At 45.1% G+C, this 17,440-nt stretch overlaps 1 protein-coding gene across 1 annotated transcript in view; it reads right to left on the bottom strand.

Moving 5' to 3' along the window:
* LOC138488168 (ras GTPase-activating protein 4-like) overlaps window positions 1-17,440 on the bottom strand; it is a 1,092,176-nt gene that overhangs the window by 297,283 nt on the left and 777,453 nt on the right. Inside the window, exon 9 of the mRNA XM_069614957.1 lies at window positions 8,729-8,846. Coding sequence (XP_069471058.1) covers window positions 8,729-8,846 — 118 coding nt within the window. The remainder of the gene's footprint in view (window positions 1-8,728; window positions 8,847-17,440) is intronic.

Raw genomic sequence — 17,440 nt, 5'->3', positions numbered from 1 at the left:
TTTTTATTTACCAAATCAAGCTATACATTTTTGGCAGGGTTGTAAGTTCATAGATCAATCTCTTTCCTATCTTTTCGAAAAGGATTTTGGGGTTACAGTTGCATGTATGACTTTTTGTCGAATCAGAAGTAAATGAAATGTTCTCAAGGAATCGCCTAGCACCCTGTGTTACCACAAATATTAATGGAAATTGTAAATTGATATAGGTCATACTACGCATTATGTCGGTGGAACGCCAACTATAGATATAAACACCAATAGGAGATCAATTAGCAGACACTTTTTTAATGACATGGATACAATTCTTTTTTTAAAAACTTTATTTAACAAGTGGCATCAACATACAATACATGATATTAGCATATAGCATGTTTACAAAGGTTACCATATCATTCCACATGATACTCAATATATGCATATTGCAGAGTTGAGTCTTTTAAGCATATCGAGCTATTTGCATGTTGTTTCTTTGCATTGCTTATATTATTGATTTTGTCCTAGAATTCGGTCCTTTTTCAGAAATGTGCCGTATGGGGCCCATATGTCTTTAGGTCTTGATGTAGAGACTGTAGATTGCATGTATCCCTCTTCGTTTTCGTTCACATGTGACAACTCCTTAAACCACTGATTGAGTGTCGGGGCTTCTCTAGCCTTCCATTTTAGGTGGATACATTTCTTGGCAATGATACAACCTAGGTTAAACAGTCTCTGGGTTTTTATGTCCGCTTTACCTATGTCTCCCAGGAGGTATTTTAACAGCTGGGGTGCAGATGGGATGTTCGTGAAACATGTTTCCAGAAGTCAGCGTTTGGTCCTCATTTCCATAGCATGTCGATTGTATCCGCATCATCAGCCACTGGCCTAACAGGGGCCCCCGCAGCCCCCGTGGTGCGGGGGGCCCGCTATACATGTCCTGGGAGGGGGCCCCGCTTGAAGAAAAAAAATGTTTTTTTTTTCAATTTTTTTGATTTCTTTTTAAGAAATCACTCTGCCTTCATAAAGACATTTTTGCAACAGAAATAATGTCTTTATGAAGACAGTGTAACAACAAAAAGAAAGTTTCTTTTTGAAGTCTGAGGGCTCCCTCCACCCATGACATGGAAGACCCCAGGCTGGAGGTCTCCATGTCATTGGGTGGCAGAGCCCCATGACTTCAAAACGAAGTAGTTTATTTTTGAAGTCACTCTGCCTTCATAAAGAAATGACTTCCGTTATGGTTCGGTCCTTAACAGAAATAATTTCTTTAATGAAGTCGGAGTGATTTCAAAAAGAAACAATTTCTTTTTGAAGTAATAGGGCTCCCCTAACCCCATGACGTATGCGTGTCTGAGTGTATTGTGAAAGGGTGCACATTTAAATGTGTGGGTGGGTGCCTGATGTGTGTGTGTGCCTGTATGATGAATGGGTGCACACTTAAATGTATGGCTATGATATGGCATTTATAACGTGCCTATACACAAGTGTTTCAAGGCGCAACTGGGTGTGCCTATATGGTGAAAGAGTGCACACTTAAATGTATGGATGACTGGGTGTGTGTGCGTGTATATGGTGAATGGTGTGTGTGCTTGTGTTCAGGGGCGCAACAAAACCTACATTTCGGGGGGGTTGATCTTTCAAATGTTGGGAGAGGCGCTAACTTCACGGGCCATGGGGTAGGGGCACACTTATTTGTGTGGGGGCATATAACTCCTTTACGCATTTTAATGAGACTATTCTAGTGCAGCTTCAATGTTACAAGCAGTTAACTCTCTCCTTTAAGTGTGAAAGCACCCACTTATGAACTGCTGTGAGAATGAACGGTCTCCTGTTCCCTTTCTACCCTTCCAGTCACTTCCCTGGCATGAAAGTACTAAACCCACATCACAATTTAAATTGGCTTTTGAATGCAGGTACTAACAGTGAAATGCTTTATGTTAGTAATTGCTGGGCCCTTGTTAACAGCGAAACCCAGGTGCCATTTAACATCTGTGTCCTGTTCTGTCCGGCAACTGCTCTGAAGGTCAGCCAGGTTGAGTCAACATAGCCCAACATATTTGGCGGTGAGTGCTGCAGCCCAGTCAACTCAATATTGTTAAGCCCCTACTTGTGTTTAGTGCCTTAATTATTTATTGGTAATTATAATTACTCCTAGCCCTATTCTTCCTTGTCCCTGTACTTGAGTATGAGGCAGTACTTGTGTATGAGGCATTATGCCTCATACACAAGTACTGGGATGAGGTAGAGGTACATGGAGGTAATGCCTGACTTAGCTACCTGCATCTTCATTACTCCTAATCCCACTCTTCCTCATCCCAGCACTTACCATGAGGCAAGGAGCCTCAAACGTAAGCTCTGGTACAAGGAAGAGGGACGTGAAGGTAATTCTGGGCCAAGGAGCAGATTTTGGAGGTTGGGCTAGGGAATGGGAGGGAGAGGGGATGAGTGGGGGCGGGATTGTGCGATAAATCATAATGGTTATCCATGTCCAGGCTAAGCAGGCGTGAAATGTGGTATTAGTGGCTAGAGAGGCATTTTGGTGCAGCCAGTCTAGTTATTCCTCAGTTTGGTATGACTTTTTTTTTACTGCGCATTTCTGATAAAGCAGTCCTGCTAAGTGTAATTACCTGGCTAGACTGGCATTTGGGTGCTTCCAGTCTATCCGTTTCTTACTGCAGCATTATATATTTTTTTGGGCATCTGTGATAAAATATCATATAAATCTACGATAACACACCTGTACACATGTTTCTAGGCTCAACAAGCAAGGTAGGGAAGATAATGGGAGGACAAGGCAAATGATCTTACTAGGCCTTATGTCATTCAGATCATGCAAGTGTGAGAACGAGAAATGCAAGGGGAAAGGGAGGGGGGAAGTGCAAGGAAGAAGGGAGGGGAAATCAGTGCAGTAATGCTCTGAGTAAGTGCAGCCACCGCAGTGCAGCTCTGGGTAGTGTAAGGAGAACAAGGGACTGTAGGGTTACAGTTACAGCCCCTAAGTGCATGGTAGGCCGGAGGCAGTGCAAGGGTGACTGATCAGGAAAGAGCCTGGACTCAGTGAGACTCTGAGGGTAGCCAAGCGACCAGTCGGTACAGTAGACAGGTAGGTCAGGTAGTTCAGCAGGGGAGGGAGAGAGCGAAAGTAGAGGAGAAGAGGAAAGTTTTGTTCTGCTTCCTGAACATCAGGTGGTCCGCTAAAGTTTGAGAGGGGCAGGGAGGCCATTCCAGAGAGAGGCATCTGCAGAGAAGAGAGATCTACCCCCCACTCCTTAGCCCTTAGAGAGTTGGAGGTAGCTGGGGTAAGGGGTTGAGAAAGAAGGTATTTTGGAAGAGAGCGTTGGATGTAGTGTGGGCCCGACCCCAGAAAGCCTTGTGGACAATGCAAAGGGTCTTGAACTTGATTCTTGCAACCACCGGGAGCCAGTGGAGAGATTTCAGGGCTGGAGAGATATGATCCCTGGGCTCGTGGCCAAGGATAATACTCACAATCCTGTTCTGGATTAGTTGCAGAGGGCGGAGAGTAGAGGAAGGCAGCTTGAGAAAGAGGCTGTTGCAGTAGTCCAGCCTAGAGAGAAACTGGACTCTGGAGACAGTGAGCGTCTGGGGGAAAGTGAGAAAGGGAAGAGTCCCTTTGAGGAGGAGCAGCTGGTAGGTAGTGCGACTTTTTGGCGACGTCTGAGATGCAAGGAGAGAAGGAGAGAGTAGAGTCAAAGATGACACAAAAAGGTTTCTTGCCTTGCAGGAAGGCAAAGGAAGAGGGCCCAGGGTGGGCGGCCAGGGTGAGAGAAGGAAAGCAGGGGCAGGGGTCCCAATGAGAAGGATCTCCATCTTAATGGCATTAGGCAGAGATCGTTGGAGGCGCACCAATCCTGAATCACGATAGACAGTCAGGAGTGAGCGAGAGATGAGAGGAGCCTGAAGGAAAGCTGAGTGCCAATCCGCATAACACTGAAAGTTAGAGGAGAATGTAGAGATCAGGTGAGCCAACGGGGCCAAGTAGAGGTTAAAAAACAACCAGGGTGAGAGGTTACAGCCCTGGGGAATGCCACAGGTAGAGAGAGAGGCGGCGGAAAGAAAGGGACCAAGTGGACCTGCGAGGGGCAGTCCAAAAGGAAGGAGGTCAGCCACTCCAGGGCCTGATCCGTGATGCCCAGGTTCTAACATAGTCGATTGATCAGGATGGCGTGGTTGACTGTGTTGACAGTAGAGAAAAGATTATGGAGGATTAGGACAGAATTAATGCTGGAATCAACGTTAGAGAGCAGATCTTCACGGGTGTTCAGCAGAGCAGTTTCCGTGCCTTTGACAGCTCTGAAGCCAGGCTGATGGTCATGAAGACAACCAACAGATTCAATGTGGAGAGTAAGCTGGGAGATGACCAGCTTTTTTCTAAGAGTTTGCCCAGGAAAGGGGTGATGGAGATTGGGCGATAGTTTGCCAGGCAGGTATGATCGGCAGACGGCTTCTTGAGGAGTGGGTGCACAAGGGAGTGCTTAAGGGGAGAGGGGAACATTCCAGTGGTGAAAGAGTGATTACAGAAATCTGCCAAGGCTGCAGCGAGGGTGTCAATATGGTCTTTGATGGTTCTAGAGGAGCAGGGGAGAACCTGTTTGGAGGACACTTTCATGTATTGGACCTGTCTAGAAACCTTGTTAGGTGTTGTCAGAGAGAAAGAGGAGAAAGGAGGAGGGGAGGTACAGATGGCCAAAGGGGGGCTGAGAGAGGAAGAGGGAGAGGAAGAGTAGATAGTGGACAGGATGTCCTGAGTCTTAGCGGAGAAGTGAGAGGCCAGAGTCCTACAGAGGGACTGGGAGGTAACAGGAGAGGTGGAGACCGCTACAGGATTGATCAGTTCCCTGCAGATTTTAAGAGTTTGGCTGTGTTGTTAGAGGCCACAGAGACCCGGGCTTCAAAGTGTGCTCTCTTCTTGATGAGTGTTATTGCTTCAACTGGCATTTTTGTGCAACCAGTCCAGGTATGTCTAAATGTGGCCTGGCATGCTTTACTGTAATGTTATTACGTGTCTACACTGGTCTACATTGTGCAGCCAGTGGGACAGGTTTTCAATGTGGCATGTGATTTTTAATAGCAAAGCATTAATGTTCCTGTGCACTGTTGGTGACTTGCATGTATTGGATTGGTGTTACCCTACACAACAATTGCAAACGATTTTCTCAGAAAGTGTGCTGTATATTGCATTAAAACACATATTTATATCTTTCTGCCAGTATTGTAGTAGTAGTGTGGCATAACCCTTAAGCAGCACGTTCATGCTATTGTGCAAGCGTGATAATCTAGGATGGCCCAGAGTGTAGCCGAACCATGATTTGTTGCCAAGTTGGGGGGGGGGCTCAGCATGGCTCGCAGGGGGGCCCCCACATTTTGTGTTACGCTACTGTCATCAGCGTTGCATTTTGGGCAGGTATGTATGCATTATGGGTTGAATTTCGTGATAGGCCAGGGAGTATAATGTAGTCTATTTAGGATTTTATATTGAATCAAACATAGTCTGGAATTCAGCGTTACTTCCTTAATTATGGACCACATTTTCGCCATATGTTCCTCAGGAAAATCCCATTTCCATTGGGCCAATGCACAGTTTTCCTTACATTAGGGAACTAGCCAATTCACCCAAATTCTAAATGTAATGTTATGTCTCAAATCAATGTATTTCTCCTCCCCTTAGAAATTCTGTATTAAAATATTAGCCTCCAAATTGGGTGCCGGACTCACCAAGTCACCCCTTTTATTATCGCCCATTCTTTTGCCATTAGGTTCATTATATCGGAAGACCACACTTTGCAGTGTTATCTCCAACAATTTTTTTTTAATGGCATTGTTCTGGCAGGGCTCTGGCCCTCAGAAGTGGGAAGACCAGAGGAGACAGAGTTAAAATAGGAGACTTTGAACTTCTACTTCAATATTCTGTGCTTTGAGGAGAACAGCAGATTATGATCCAGTTGGACCAAATCAGTGACAATGGAGGTACTTAATAAATGATCACACACCAGAGATTCCGACCAGCAGCTTTATTATGCAACACACTGGACGCAAGCATTTTGGACAATGCTTGAGAGGAGAGATATGCTTCTTCAACTGTGGTTGGGGAAGCCTATATTGAAGGCTGTGAAAATTAGAACACACGCGTTCTTATATGTCCGTAGTAAGTTTTATCATGCTAAAAAAACTGAAGTCTCCTGTGCATTTGGGAGTATGGAACTTTGTTTTTTGGGAGCAAATAGCCTGACAATTCAAAAGGAAATAAGGATGCAGAATTTCATAAGGCTACAGCACCTCCAACAGAGACAGGCTGCCTCACATGAGGCACAGCCAGTTGATCATCCAGTCATCCATTCCTTGTATCCACAGAAATGCCAAGCATTGCAGTGATAACTGCAAACAAAGGGTTCCTTGTTCACAGTGGAGAGGTGTGTAGGTTTCTAGGGAGCGCCATCCTCTCTTGTGTCCTGTGAGCTGGGACAAGTAGAGGTTTGTTTACCAGAGCATTTACTAATCTTTTATTAGTACTCGGCCCAGGGGAGTCAGTCAGCCATCTTCCAAGAAATGCCAGTGTATGCCTGTTTTCCTCATGCTGCTCCCATGCAGGTCTGGCTATTCCTTACAGTCCTCACATCCTGTGTTCCTCTGCATTGCTGCCAACCCTCCCTGCAATCCCCTCAGGAACTGAACTCATTTCGTCTGAATTTCATTGCCGATTCTGCCCAGCCCCTTTATTCCATGCCAGTCCCATGGCAGGTGAAACATATTTGCTTTCAAGGTTCTCTCTGGTGTCTTTGGTGGGCATCTTGAGTCAGCCCAAAATTGTCTTAGATGACAGGGCGGCCAACCGTGTACACCCTTTCATCAAAGGGAATCCTTGTCTTCTAGGCCATAAACACTTTTAGCTCCCTGGGTTTGATGCTGGCCTGCTAATAGTGTTAGGTGCCATGGTGGAGGGGCAACCATTGTCAGTAATGGCCCAAGGTCCATGTGAGTGCCCACATTTTATCCGGGCCTGCCAGCCCAGGCTAGTGGGCCATTACCATCCATTCATACCCCCTCACCACAGCACTTAACACTAGATAATTTCTCTTTGTAACTTAAAGCTATATTGGCTTCCAAGCACTGTGTGTAGTGAGATCCCCCAGCCAGCTATAGGTATAAACATAGTGAGAACCTGCTCTCAGTTAGTTGCCCACCATCGGGTTCTGTGCATCCAAAATCCTATGGATGGTAGCATTGCCACTCTTTGCTGGGTCCTCCATTCTGAATGAATACTATTTAACCATGTTCAACCATACTGTACTGTACACATTCAAATCAATTTATAAGACCGTTTTGCCTACTTTTCCAAGTTAATTGAATACCTAAATATCGTTGTTCAACCAGTATTTATTTGCTAATTCACTAATTAAGAAGACAAAAGCCAGTGAGGCTACCTTGATAATAGTGAATCCATAATTCTGTTGTAGGCCACCTCTTTCTTCTCAATTCTTTTTAATGGGACTCTCAAATGTTTCTCTATGAACTATCTCACACGGATTCCCCATCATGAGTTCTATACTATGTTCTGTGTGCATTTGTAAAGAGATAAACTAATCTGGGCCTGGCCTCATAGAACTGTGCACCGTTCTGCAGTGTGCTTCTGCACACAATTGATTGGTCTGCAAAGCCTACGCCCCCTCCTGCCCTGACAACTTCTGCAAGCAATACCCCTACAATGCCCCAAATCAAACACTGAATAACAATAAGATACTGAGAAAACCCTAACTTGGACCTAAGCCTATTTCAAGTGAAAAGAAACTCCCAAAGTTCTGGATGGAGCTGGACCCAATAGTGATAGGCTAATGACTAAATGACCTAAACTAGATATTTACTTCAACTGTACCCCTCAATGCCAATGAAATCCCATATGCATCCTCAGACGGTCTCCCTACTCTCTATGGCCCCTTTGGGCTGAATCAGAAAACAGCGTAAACCAATTGCATGTCTACATGAGGAATATGGCAATTAATAAATGGAATGTATCCAGTGTTGGATGTGTACGTCACTGATGAGTGGTGGTGACAACATCCCATGCGTATTTATTACAATGTGTAAATCTAAGGAAACAGCTATCATAATACTGCATTTCATTTTCCAAACATGATGAAACTGCATAGGCACAGAAGCTGAATCCCAGAACTTCTCAATTAGAAAAAGTCAATGTTCTGCAACCCAACCTCTGGAACATTTATCTCACTATGGGCTCCATATTAGCTGATTCCTCTAATGCCGAAGAGAGTAATCTTGTATTGCTCAACAAAACCTGATGTCCACCGAAGCCTGGAGAGCCACTATAATACGGTTGTAGTCAATGCCGATAGCCGCGCTGCATGTTGGGTTAGCGTGTGTGATACTTTATGATTGTATCAATGCCAAACCTGACTTTTGTAGTGACATGAGGCTGCACAATGTTGACAACTTTCGAATTGAGACGAAAGGGGTAATCTATCTATGCCCATTTACTAAGGCTGCTCTCAACAATTTACCTCTTGCATAATTTCTTCAAAATGTCTCACGCCTTGCGTAGCCGCATTCTTCCAATTGACAAAGAGCTCAAGGCTCCTTCCTTGTTGTATTGCTATTTTCACTTCAACCTCTCAGAGTAGAAGAAACCACTATTATCAAGCGCAGGGGGTTACATTTGTCCCATGTCCTTACACCTTCATCAAAAAACAAATATGACCCAGAATCCAGATAGAAGGCTCACCTTGCAAGGAGATCGGACTTCCTGACAAAGAAGCTGAACGAGAGCCCGATAGTATGCTGACGGGAGAACGGTTTCATCCCGAAGTCGAACCTGGAGCTGCAAGGACCCCAAGTTACCTCTGTAGTAAAACATAACATTAAAATAATCAGACTGATGCATAGTAGAATGTGAGTGAATATTTACAAAATGTTTATCAATTTTCTCAATTTTCAGAACAGAAAATATTATTCCTGCCACTCGGAAAATGTTAGTTCCTTTAGTCACCAATTACTTACGTCTTTCACATTAAAAGCTCAAACTGTATGCAATGTATTGCGCTGCCCACCATTGCACTTGCATTTTACACATTAATAACTGCTTCGTTCACAGAACTTTTGTAAAATTTCAATACTCATAACTCATTCTTTAAAGGCGCCTTATAGTTTGCAATATTCCTTCACATATTCAATGAATTCAGCTGTTGTGCCTTTCCCAACCTTGCTTAAATCAACCATTGTAAAGAGGATTAGCGGGATCCATGATGACTGCTAGCTGCTGCTGAGTTCCCAGAGGATCTTAAATCAACCATTGTAAAGAGGATTAGCGGGGCCCATGATGGCTGAAACTACTGATGAGTTCCCAGAGGATCTTAAAGCAACAATTGTAAAGAGGATTAGCGGGACCCATGATGACTGCTAGCTGCTGCTGAGTTCCCAGAGGATCTTAAATCAACCATTGTAAAGAGGATTAGCGGGCCCATGATGACTGCTAGCTGCTGCTGAGTTCCCAGAGGATCTTAAATCAACCATTTTAAAGAGGATTAGCGGGGCCCATGATGGCTGCAACTACTGATGAGTTCCCAGAGGAACTTAAAGCAACCATTGTAAAGAGGATTAGCGGGCCCATGATGACTGCTAGCTGCTGCTGAGTTCCCAGAGGATCTTAAATCAACCATTTTAAAGAGGATTAGCGGGGCCCGTGATGGCTGCAACTACTGATGAGTTCCCAGAGGATCTTAAAGCAAGCAACTATTGCAAAGAAGATTAGCGGGCCGTTGATGGCTGCCAGCTACTACTGGGTTCCAAGAGAATCTTAAAGCAAGCAACTATTGCAAAGAAAATTAGCGGGGCCCATGATGGCTGCCAGCTACTATTGGGTTCCAAGAGGATTGTAAAGCAAGCAACTATTGCAAAGCAGATTAGAGGGACCCATGAAGGCTGCCAACTACTGATGAGTTCCCAGAGGATCTTAAAGCAAGCAACTATTGCAAAGAAAATTAGCGGGGCCCATGATGGCTGCCAGCTACTATTGAGTTCCAAGAGGATTGTAAAGCAAGCAACTATTGCAAAGCAGATTAGAGGGACCCATGAAGGCTGCCAATTACTGATGAGTTCCCAGAGGATCTTAAAGCAAGCAACTATTGCAAAAGAATATTAGCGGGACCATGATGGCTGCCAGCTACTGTTGCTTTCCAAGAGGATCTTAAAGCAAGCAACTATTGCAATAAGGATTAGTGGGGCACATGGTGGCTGCCAGCTAATGTGGGGTTCCCATAAGATCTTAAATCAAGCAACTATTACAAAGAGGATTAGTGGGTCCCATTTTGGCTGCCAACAACTGTGGAGTTCCTAGAAGATCTTAAGGAAAGCAACTATTATAATGAAGATATGTGAGGCCGATGAAGGCTGCCAGATACTGCTGAGTTCCCAGAGAATCTTAAAGCAAGCAACTATTGCAAAGTAGAATTAAGGACTATTTCAGTGGTCCAACATATCCCTGATTAGCTTTTATGTAATCCTGTCTCTCTTTAAAACAGGCCAATCCGTATTATTTCTGTAACACCGATATCTTCTCTCCAGTCATAAATGATGTAGGAACAGGATATAGAAAAACACATACTTTAACTTCCTACAAGTGTTGCAGGTTCAATTTTCTTGAAGTAAGTTTAAGACATGGAGATATCCAATTTCAATCCTCAGGGATAATAGATTCCGACCAACTGATATTCTTGTAAAATTCAAGCATGATCACACATTCCCTGAGCAGTCCTTCTCTCGAAGGCAGCAGTATTCTATCACCATGCATGGATGAAAAGCAGGACCAATGACGCAGGACAACTCAACCATGCTATTCACTCAAAGGCAGGGTGCAACCCAACACTTCTTCCACCGTACAACTGTCAGAATCACAACACAGGCCCCAAGTCAGACTCACCTCATATACAGGTCAAAGGTATAGGCACACTGAAAAGAAGAAAAAGCACCTTAAAACAAGAATGGAAGGAAACCACACATGGAAAAAATTAGTTTCACATACCCCAGGTGCCTTCCATGCCTAGAGCCATAACACCGCAAACCCGAGAGCTCAAGAGTGAAGGCAATCCCAATTGAGAGTGGATTGTGCTAACACCCACTTAAAGCATACAACAGGATACACATCCAAACGATGTGATCAGTTCCTTGGAAGGGAAAACCTGCATACAAAACCCAATTACCAAACGATGGACAAGGAAATAAAGAAGAAAAGGAGAAATGCATGCAGTCGCAGAAGGAGAATTAACACTAACACCAGCGTGTTATCATACAATCAGCGCTGCAGCAGCAGGCACTGCTGGAATCGCACTTTAAACAAATTCACAGCCACCCTAGAAAGACGATCATGATTTGTTATTTATATAGCGCTTTCACCCAAGGAAACAACAATGACGTTCCGATTCAAGCAACCACTAACCCTTGTCCCAAACTCTCTGTTTACCACAGAATATGACACAAGATTTATTTGTGTATATTAAGTACTCAATTCCATGTGCGTGTTGGTTTGTTAACTCTCAACTGCAGTACTTTATTTTTGGAAAACCGTAATATGTGGGCTAGCTATACTGATTTTAGAATGGACAATGGACCCATGGAAAAGAGCTCTATCGCAAACCTCAATACAATGACAGAGGGTCTTCTTGACTTGGTCAGGACAGTCAATACTTGGCTTAGCGAGGACAGCCAATACTGCTTTGAATCCTGAGCTCACCAGCACCCTACAAAGTACTCTTATAACACAATCTGTGCATTTCCTTTGCAGAACAACTTGTAAGACGTGTGGGAAAATCTGTCCCTTTAATTTAAATTAAAAAAGGAATTGGCCCACCGTCCACTGTTTATTTCTGCCTTCAGACTTGTGAATCAGCCAATCAGAGAGCTTAGAATGTAGGGCCTATCTAACAATAGAAGCCCACATTCTGAGCGTTCTCTCTGCTTCTCTTTTCCAGTACCAGATGTACTGTTCATCTCCCATTCATTCTGCTGGGTCACACTCAGGCAACCAATCACTCAGAAGGACATTCAGGCAGTCAGTCAGCCAATCAGGCGCACGGTGCATTCAGGCCATTCATCTCCATCCAGACACTCACAACACAGAATGTGTATTCGGACAAGTACCACGCCATTCAACACTACACACTGCATTCATACCAGTTTCGGGTAGGGCTGTCTCAGTCATTGTGTCAAACACCAGATACTAGACATCCACAACACAGAATGCGTATTCGTCACACACCCCATTCATCCAGGTCCCACCCACAGGCGAACCCACAACATACAGTCGTTGGGAAGGCTCCAGCCAGTCTGGTCGGCACTTCCCCACACTACCATCTTTGGAACTTCCACCCAACAGCCAGTCAGGGGGAAGAGACAGAGTCAGGGCTTCCCGGGACTTCGGGAAAACCAAGGTAACAGGCAATGGAAGGCAAGAGGCCACGGGGGCCATCTTGTTTCCACCAGGAATCTACTGATTCCAATGACAGGGCCTGGGTATCCCAAAATAGACGATACTCAGAGCACCTATCAAATTCAGCCTGGAGCTGCAACCAGCCCATAGCCTGCTCTGTGGGCCACACACAGGTGCCCAAGAACATACACTAGGGGCACAGGGTTGCACCCCCACCCATAGGTGCCATAAGGGTATCCCATGGGTCTGTACACCAAACCAAAAGAGAGAGCTGCACCGCCAGGAGTCCCACATAAACTCCTGCATGGAAAACACGACAGAACACATGATAAAAAACAGGATACTGAGGCCCTGTCCCTCCGATTCATTTCCAGCATCACACTAACCCTTCATTCTTACTTGTAATCCCCTGGATAATTCCCTCATGTATAGCGCTTCATTGCTTCCCAGATGGCGCTTTAAAAAAATCAAATGCATAAATAAACGTTTTAATTTCCTCAATTTAGATACTAGTGACAGGCCAATACCTTAAACGAGTTTCTGATTATGTTGGATTCTAAAAAGTCACATTGAAATAAATATCTAGAACATCAAAAAATGACAAATAAACGATGAACAGCATGAGTGGCAAAAAATCACCATTGCACCATTCCCGTATTGGCAGGAACACTTCCAGTTACAGCCCCCTGCATATCCAAGCTTTATTTTAGAAAATTACCTTGTGAGCTCTGATCTGCAGGGTTTCTCAAGGATACAGTTCCTGAAGTGCTCTACAAGGACAGGTGCCGTGCCATGTGCACTATACGTTCCTGGTGGAAGAACCCTGCCTGGTTAGTTGTACCGAACCCCTGGTTGGTGGCCGTTTTATTTTTTGTATCAATATCAGGAATTATAGCACAGCTGCATCCACTGTGTGCCTACAGGGCACTCTTAATAAAACCCACTGATGAAGTCCTGCAGGCACATGTTATTCTTTGAGAACGTGCGCACGCCACACTAATGTAGGCATCTCTGCCCTGGATTTCCATAGGCAGTCTGGACCAGTGTTGCCAATAGTGACTGTAATGTCTGGACTTATGAGTGAATCCACATCCAGGGCCTTTTTGGACAGGAAAGTTTAAATGTGTCTGCCACCTGCGGATCCCTCACAAAAACCCTGCCTAAAGTCTCCTCCAATGTGGCCAGGGAGGGCAGTCGCTTCCTGATCCCAATCTTGGGGGTGCTACACTGAGAGAGGATCATCTGGGTGGAGTCAAGGCCCAAGGTGGTGGGGAGATTCCATGGGGTGAGACACAGTATATCTCCTCTGAGACGGATACTCTTGCCATTGGAACTCGTTTATAGTCACTTCGATATATCCCAAACTCCTGGTGAGGCTGAAAGGGTAAACTCCAAGAATGTAACCCTACAAAGTGTTGTAACAAAAGAACAGGTGGTGTGTATCCCTAAAATGAAACATCTCCCTTAATATCAAGGGTACACTACAGGAAATGGTGAAGGGTTGTTTTCTCTGCATAATAAGGTTAAACCCCACAATCCCCCCTTCTAAAAATATTAAGGGAATTAAAACCACCCTTGAAAGTGTTAAAGAAGTGGAAAAACCGAATTTCTTTAAAATGAACTACATGCTCCAGAATCCTTCATGGACTGTGACAAAGAAGTAAAGCGCTGAGGAGGCATGCAGCAGTAAAGGACAGGCAAATAGGCCTAACAGCTTTTGGCAGCATCAGGCAATTAACATGAAGAGCCTGCAACTGAAGTCAATTGTCCCACCTCAGAGGCAAAGTTTCTGAACTATATTGGCATTTGCTTATGTGCCTTTTTGCTCGGTAGCAGTGGAGGGCCTGAAGGCAGCCTGGAAGGCAATCACCATTTCATCTGTCACATTTTGATGACAACTCATCAGAGGTAGTCGCATCTGCATTGCCAATGGTTGATAAATCATTTCTCCTGGGGATCTCAAACAATCCATCACATTGGGCCTGATTGCAAGTGAGCTGGTCCGGTAATAAAGGTGCCAGTAACAACGTTACCAGCACCCTTTCTTCTGGACCGCTCACTTTAAGTCTGCTGCTGGTAGGGGCTGTGAACTACCGGCAGTCCTGACCTACCGGTTGTTCAGGCCCTTACTGGGGTCCCACGTGATAATATCCCCGCAAAAATGTCGCCATACAAGAATAGCACTTTTTTTGCAGCAATATTACCATATGGAACCTGTGGGGGACACCCCTGACCTCCATATTTTTTTTTAAGGGAGCAGGGGACACCTCTGCCGCCCCACTCCCATTTACCACACATATTGTCCCCATAAATAATGTTGCCTATGCAGTTTCCCTGCGACTATATGTATGGCGACATTATATATGGGGCTAATATTACCTGATACCCTTATTGTCAGGTTTTTCACTGAAGCACTGGCACTGTTACTAACGGTGCCAGTGTTTCAGGGTTCCCATTCCGTGGAGTCCATAATGGGAACTTACCGTTGCTCGGGCGCCTGTGATATTCCGGTATCACTTGGATGTCAGTTGGTGGTAACGGTAAATCAAGATTTCTGGTAGGCCGCCGGTAAGGCAACCTCGTAATGAGGCCCATTGTATGGATCACGTTTTATTAGTTTGAAACGCAATACATTGCAAAAGAACCTCTCGGAGTTGTGACCATGGTACCTTTTGTGCCGTCACAGTGAATGGAGTCGATTCGAATGGCATGCTGAACTTGCTGGTGATTCTTCTATTCTTGAGAGGAATATGAACACCTAATAGTACGGCGGCCTCTTTGTTACATCACAGGAAACTCTCAAACTCTGCTCTGCATGACTTTGGCATTGTTGCAGGCAGGCAGAGGCCATGATGAGTGCCTGGGAATGGTTGTCCTTCGTGATCGTCCCATGAGGCAGGTAGCTGAAGCCACCCAGTTGAGGCATGGATCTGTATTCCCACAGGGAGTCATAGACTGATAGACTGTCACTGTCTATTTGCTGATCCAATACAATCCTGATTACTTTCCTCAATACCCTAACAAGCCTTTGAACATCTCGGTTTACTTGAGGTCGGCAGGGAGCGATGAGTACATGCTTTATGCCAAGTATCTGTATCAATTGTCTAAATTCACCATTATCCATTGTGTTTATGGTTGCAGTCCATGCGTCGACAATATTTTTTCCACTTGGGAAGCACAGCTGCAGCCGCTATGGAGACCATGATCTTCACTTCTGAGTATCTTGAAAATTCATTGATGACCACCAAAGCATACTGGCTGCAGGTAGGCACTCAAAATCAGCACTGAGGCACTGGCAGATTTTGGAATGACACACTCCACTAATCTGATGGTGGATGGGTTGCTCGGGTGAACGCATGCTTGGCCGTTCCAGTCTAGGAAACCAAATGTTCTCCCGTAGTCAGCCCTTGGTCTTGTCTGAACCCTGGTGGCCAGCAAGCACCGGACAACCAAGTTAATGAGACACCAGGGTATGACTATGTAAAATTCACGCAGTAATAGTCCTTCTGTGGTCATGGACAGTTCTAAGTGAACTAGAAAGATGCATTTGAGACGATTGCTTGTTTCCTCATCATAGTGACAAAGAGATTCTAGATAGTTCTTAGACCTCCAGCTGTGAAGGGCTTTTATTACACACGAGATGTATTCTTCTTCTTCTGAGGCTTTCACAATGACGTCTAGTGAAAGCGTCATGAGCTTGGCTTGCTCTGTACCAAAACTGACATGCTATTCCAAACTGTGGGCTGCTTCTACTTTCTGCTTAGTGGCTGCTCAAGTTTGACAGGATAAGGTGTCAGCGGAATAACCAGCGCCCAGTTGGAAAGTCAGCTGAAATTCGTACTTGAAGTTGGAGGATCCAATTCTCAATCCATAGCAAAGGTCGTGCTGACCCTCTGAAGATGGCTAGCAGCAGCTTGTGGTACATAAGTAAGGGGAATGGGTGGCCATATACGTATGCCAGAAATTGTCTGCACCTCAGAGCACGGCAGTGGCTTCCTTCTCAGCACCTCGCTTCTTGAGATGTTCTCTCTCTGCTAGTGTTTGCAACTGGTACTACACCACTTGATGGTTCGTCTTTGTTAGGACTTCCCCAGGCCATGAGGGTGTCAAGCATCACACCCCTCCTCACCCTTGCAACTGGCACATGAGCCTTTCTCGCCCTTCTCCTGCTCCACCTTCGTTTTGGGGGCATGACAGATGGTCCTCCTTTTTCATTCATCACTGTTTTAGGGGTGCTCTTCGCACTCGAAGGGGACATTGCCGGCAGGAATGGCTGCGTCCACTTTGGCGGTTGCCATGACAATTAGGAGATAGACGAGGAATTATCCCATCCGGTCATGTGACACGCCAGAAGTCATGTGTTCCATTACCCTGACAACGAGAATAAATAAAAGCTTGGCGCCGTGTTCCCTGCTTCTCAGCTGTGTTGCCAGCCAGCGTTAAACTTTCCTTGTTGCTTGAATTCTATGTTGTTTTGCCTTCCTGATTCCTGACCTTGGCCACACTTCCTGTATTGTTCTTTGGATTTTCCTGGACCTGTTTGCTTTGTTCTTACCCATTTGGATTGCCCTTGTTCTCTGACCTCGGATTTTGTTTTGTGTACTGGCTTTGGACTTCCTATTCTGTACCTTGAACTGGATTGCTTGTGGTTTCCTACTGCAACGCCTCGGAAACATCATACCAGGTTCTGGAACCTACCTACACACAACACTGCACTGTAGTAGTAGGGGACTTGCCTCCTGTACATCAGGATCCCTGCACCCTCTCCTAATACAGATCCTGTCTCCAGCTTCCCATTGGTAGGTGAAGTCCCTAAATGTTACTTGCCTGTACTTGACCATTCAATTGCTCCTAACCAGTATTTTTTCCTATGCAGCTACCTGGGGACACAGTGTTGTTCCAGCCAACTGCGGCCTCAATGACCAGTGACTGAGTGTTACATCTCCCTGACTTGTATTTGGAGACAGAGTTACTTTAGTCCACGCTGTAGCTCACGTCTTGACAGAGCGTTGG

The sequence above is a fragment of the Ambystoma mexicanum genome, chromosome 9 (assembly GCF_040938575.1).
Source record: "Ambystoma mexicanum isolate Mex_15411 chromosome 9, UKY_AmexF1_1, whole genome shotgun sequence".
In the NCBI taxonomy this organism is placed as follows: Eukaryota; Metazoa; Chordata; class Amphibia; order Caudata; family Ambystomatidae; genus Ambystoma; species Ambystoma mexicanum.
Note: the sequence above shows the minus strand (reverse complement) of the source record. Positions and strands in the feature narration are given on the sequence as shown.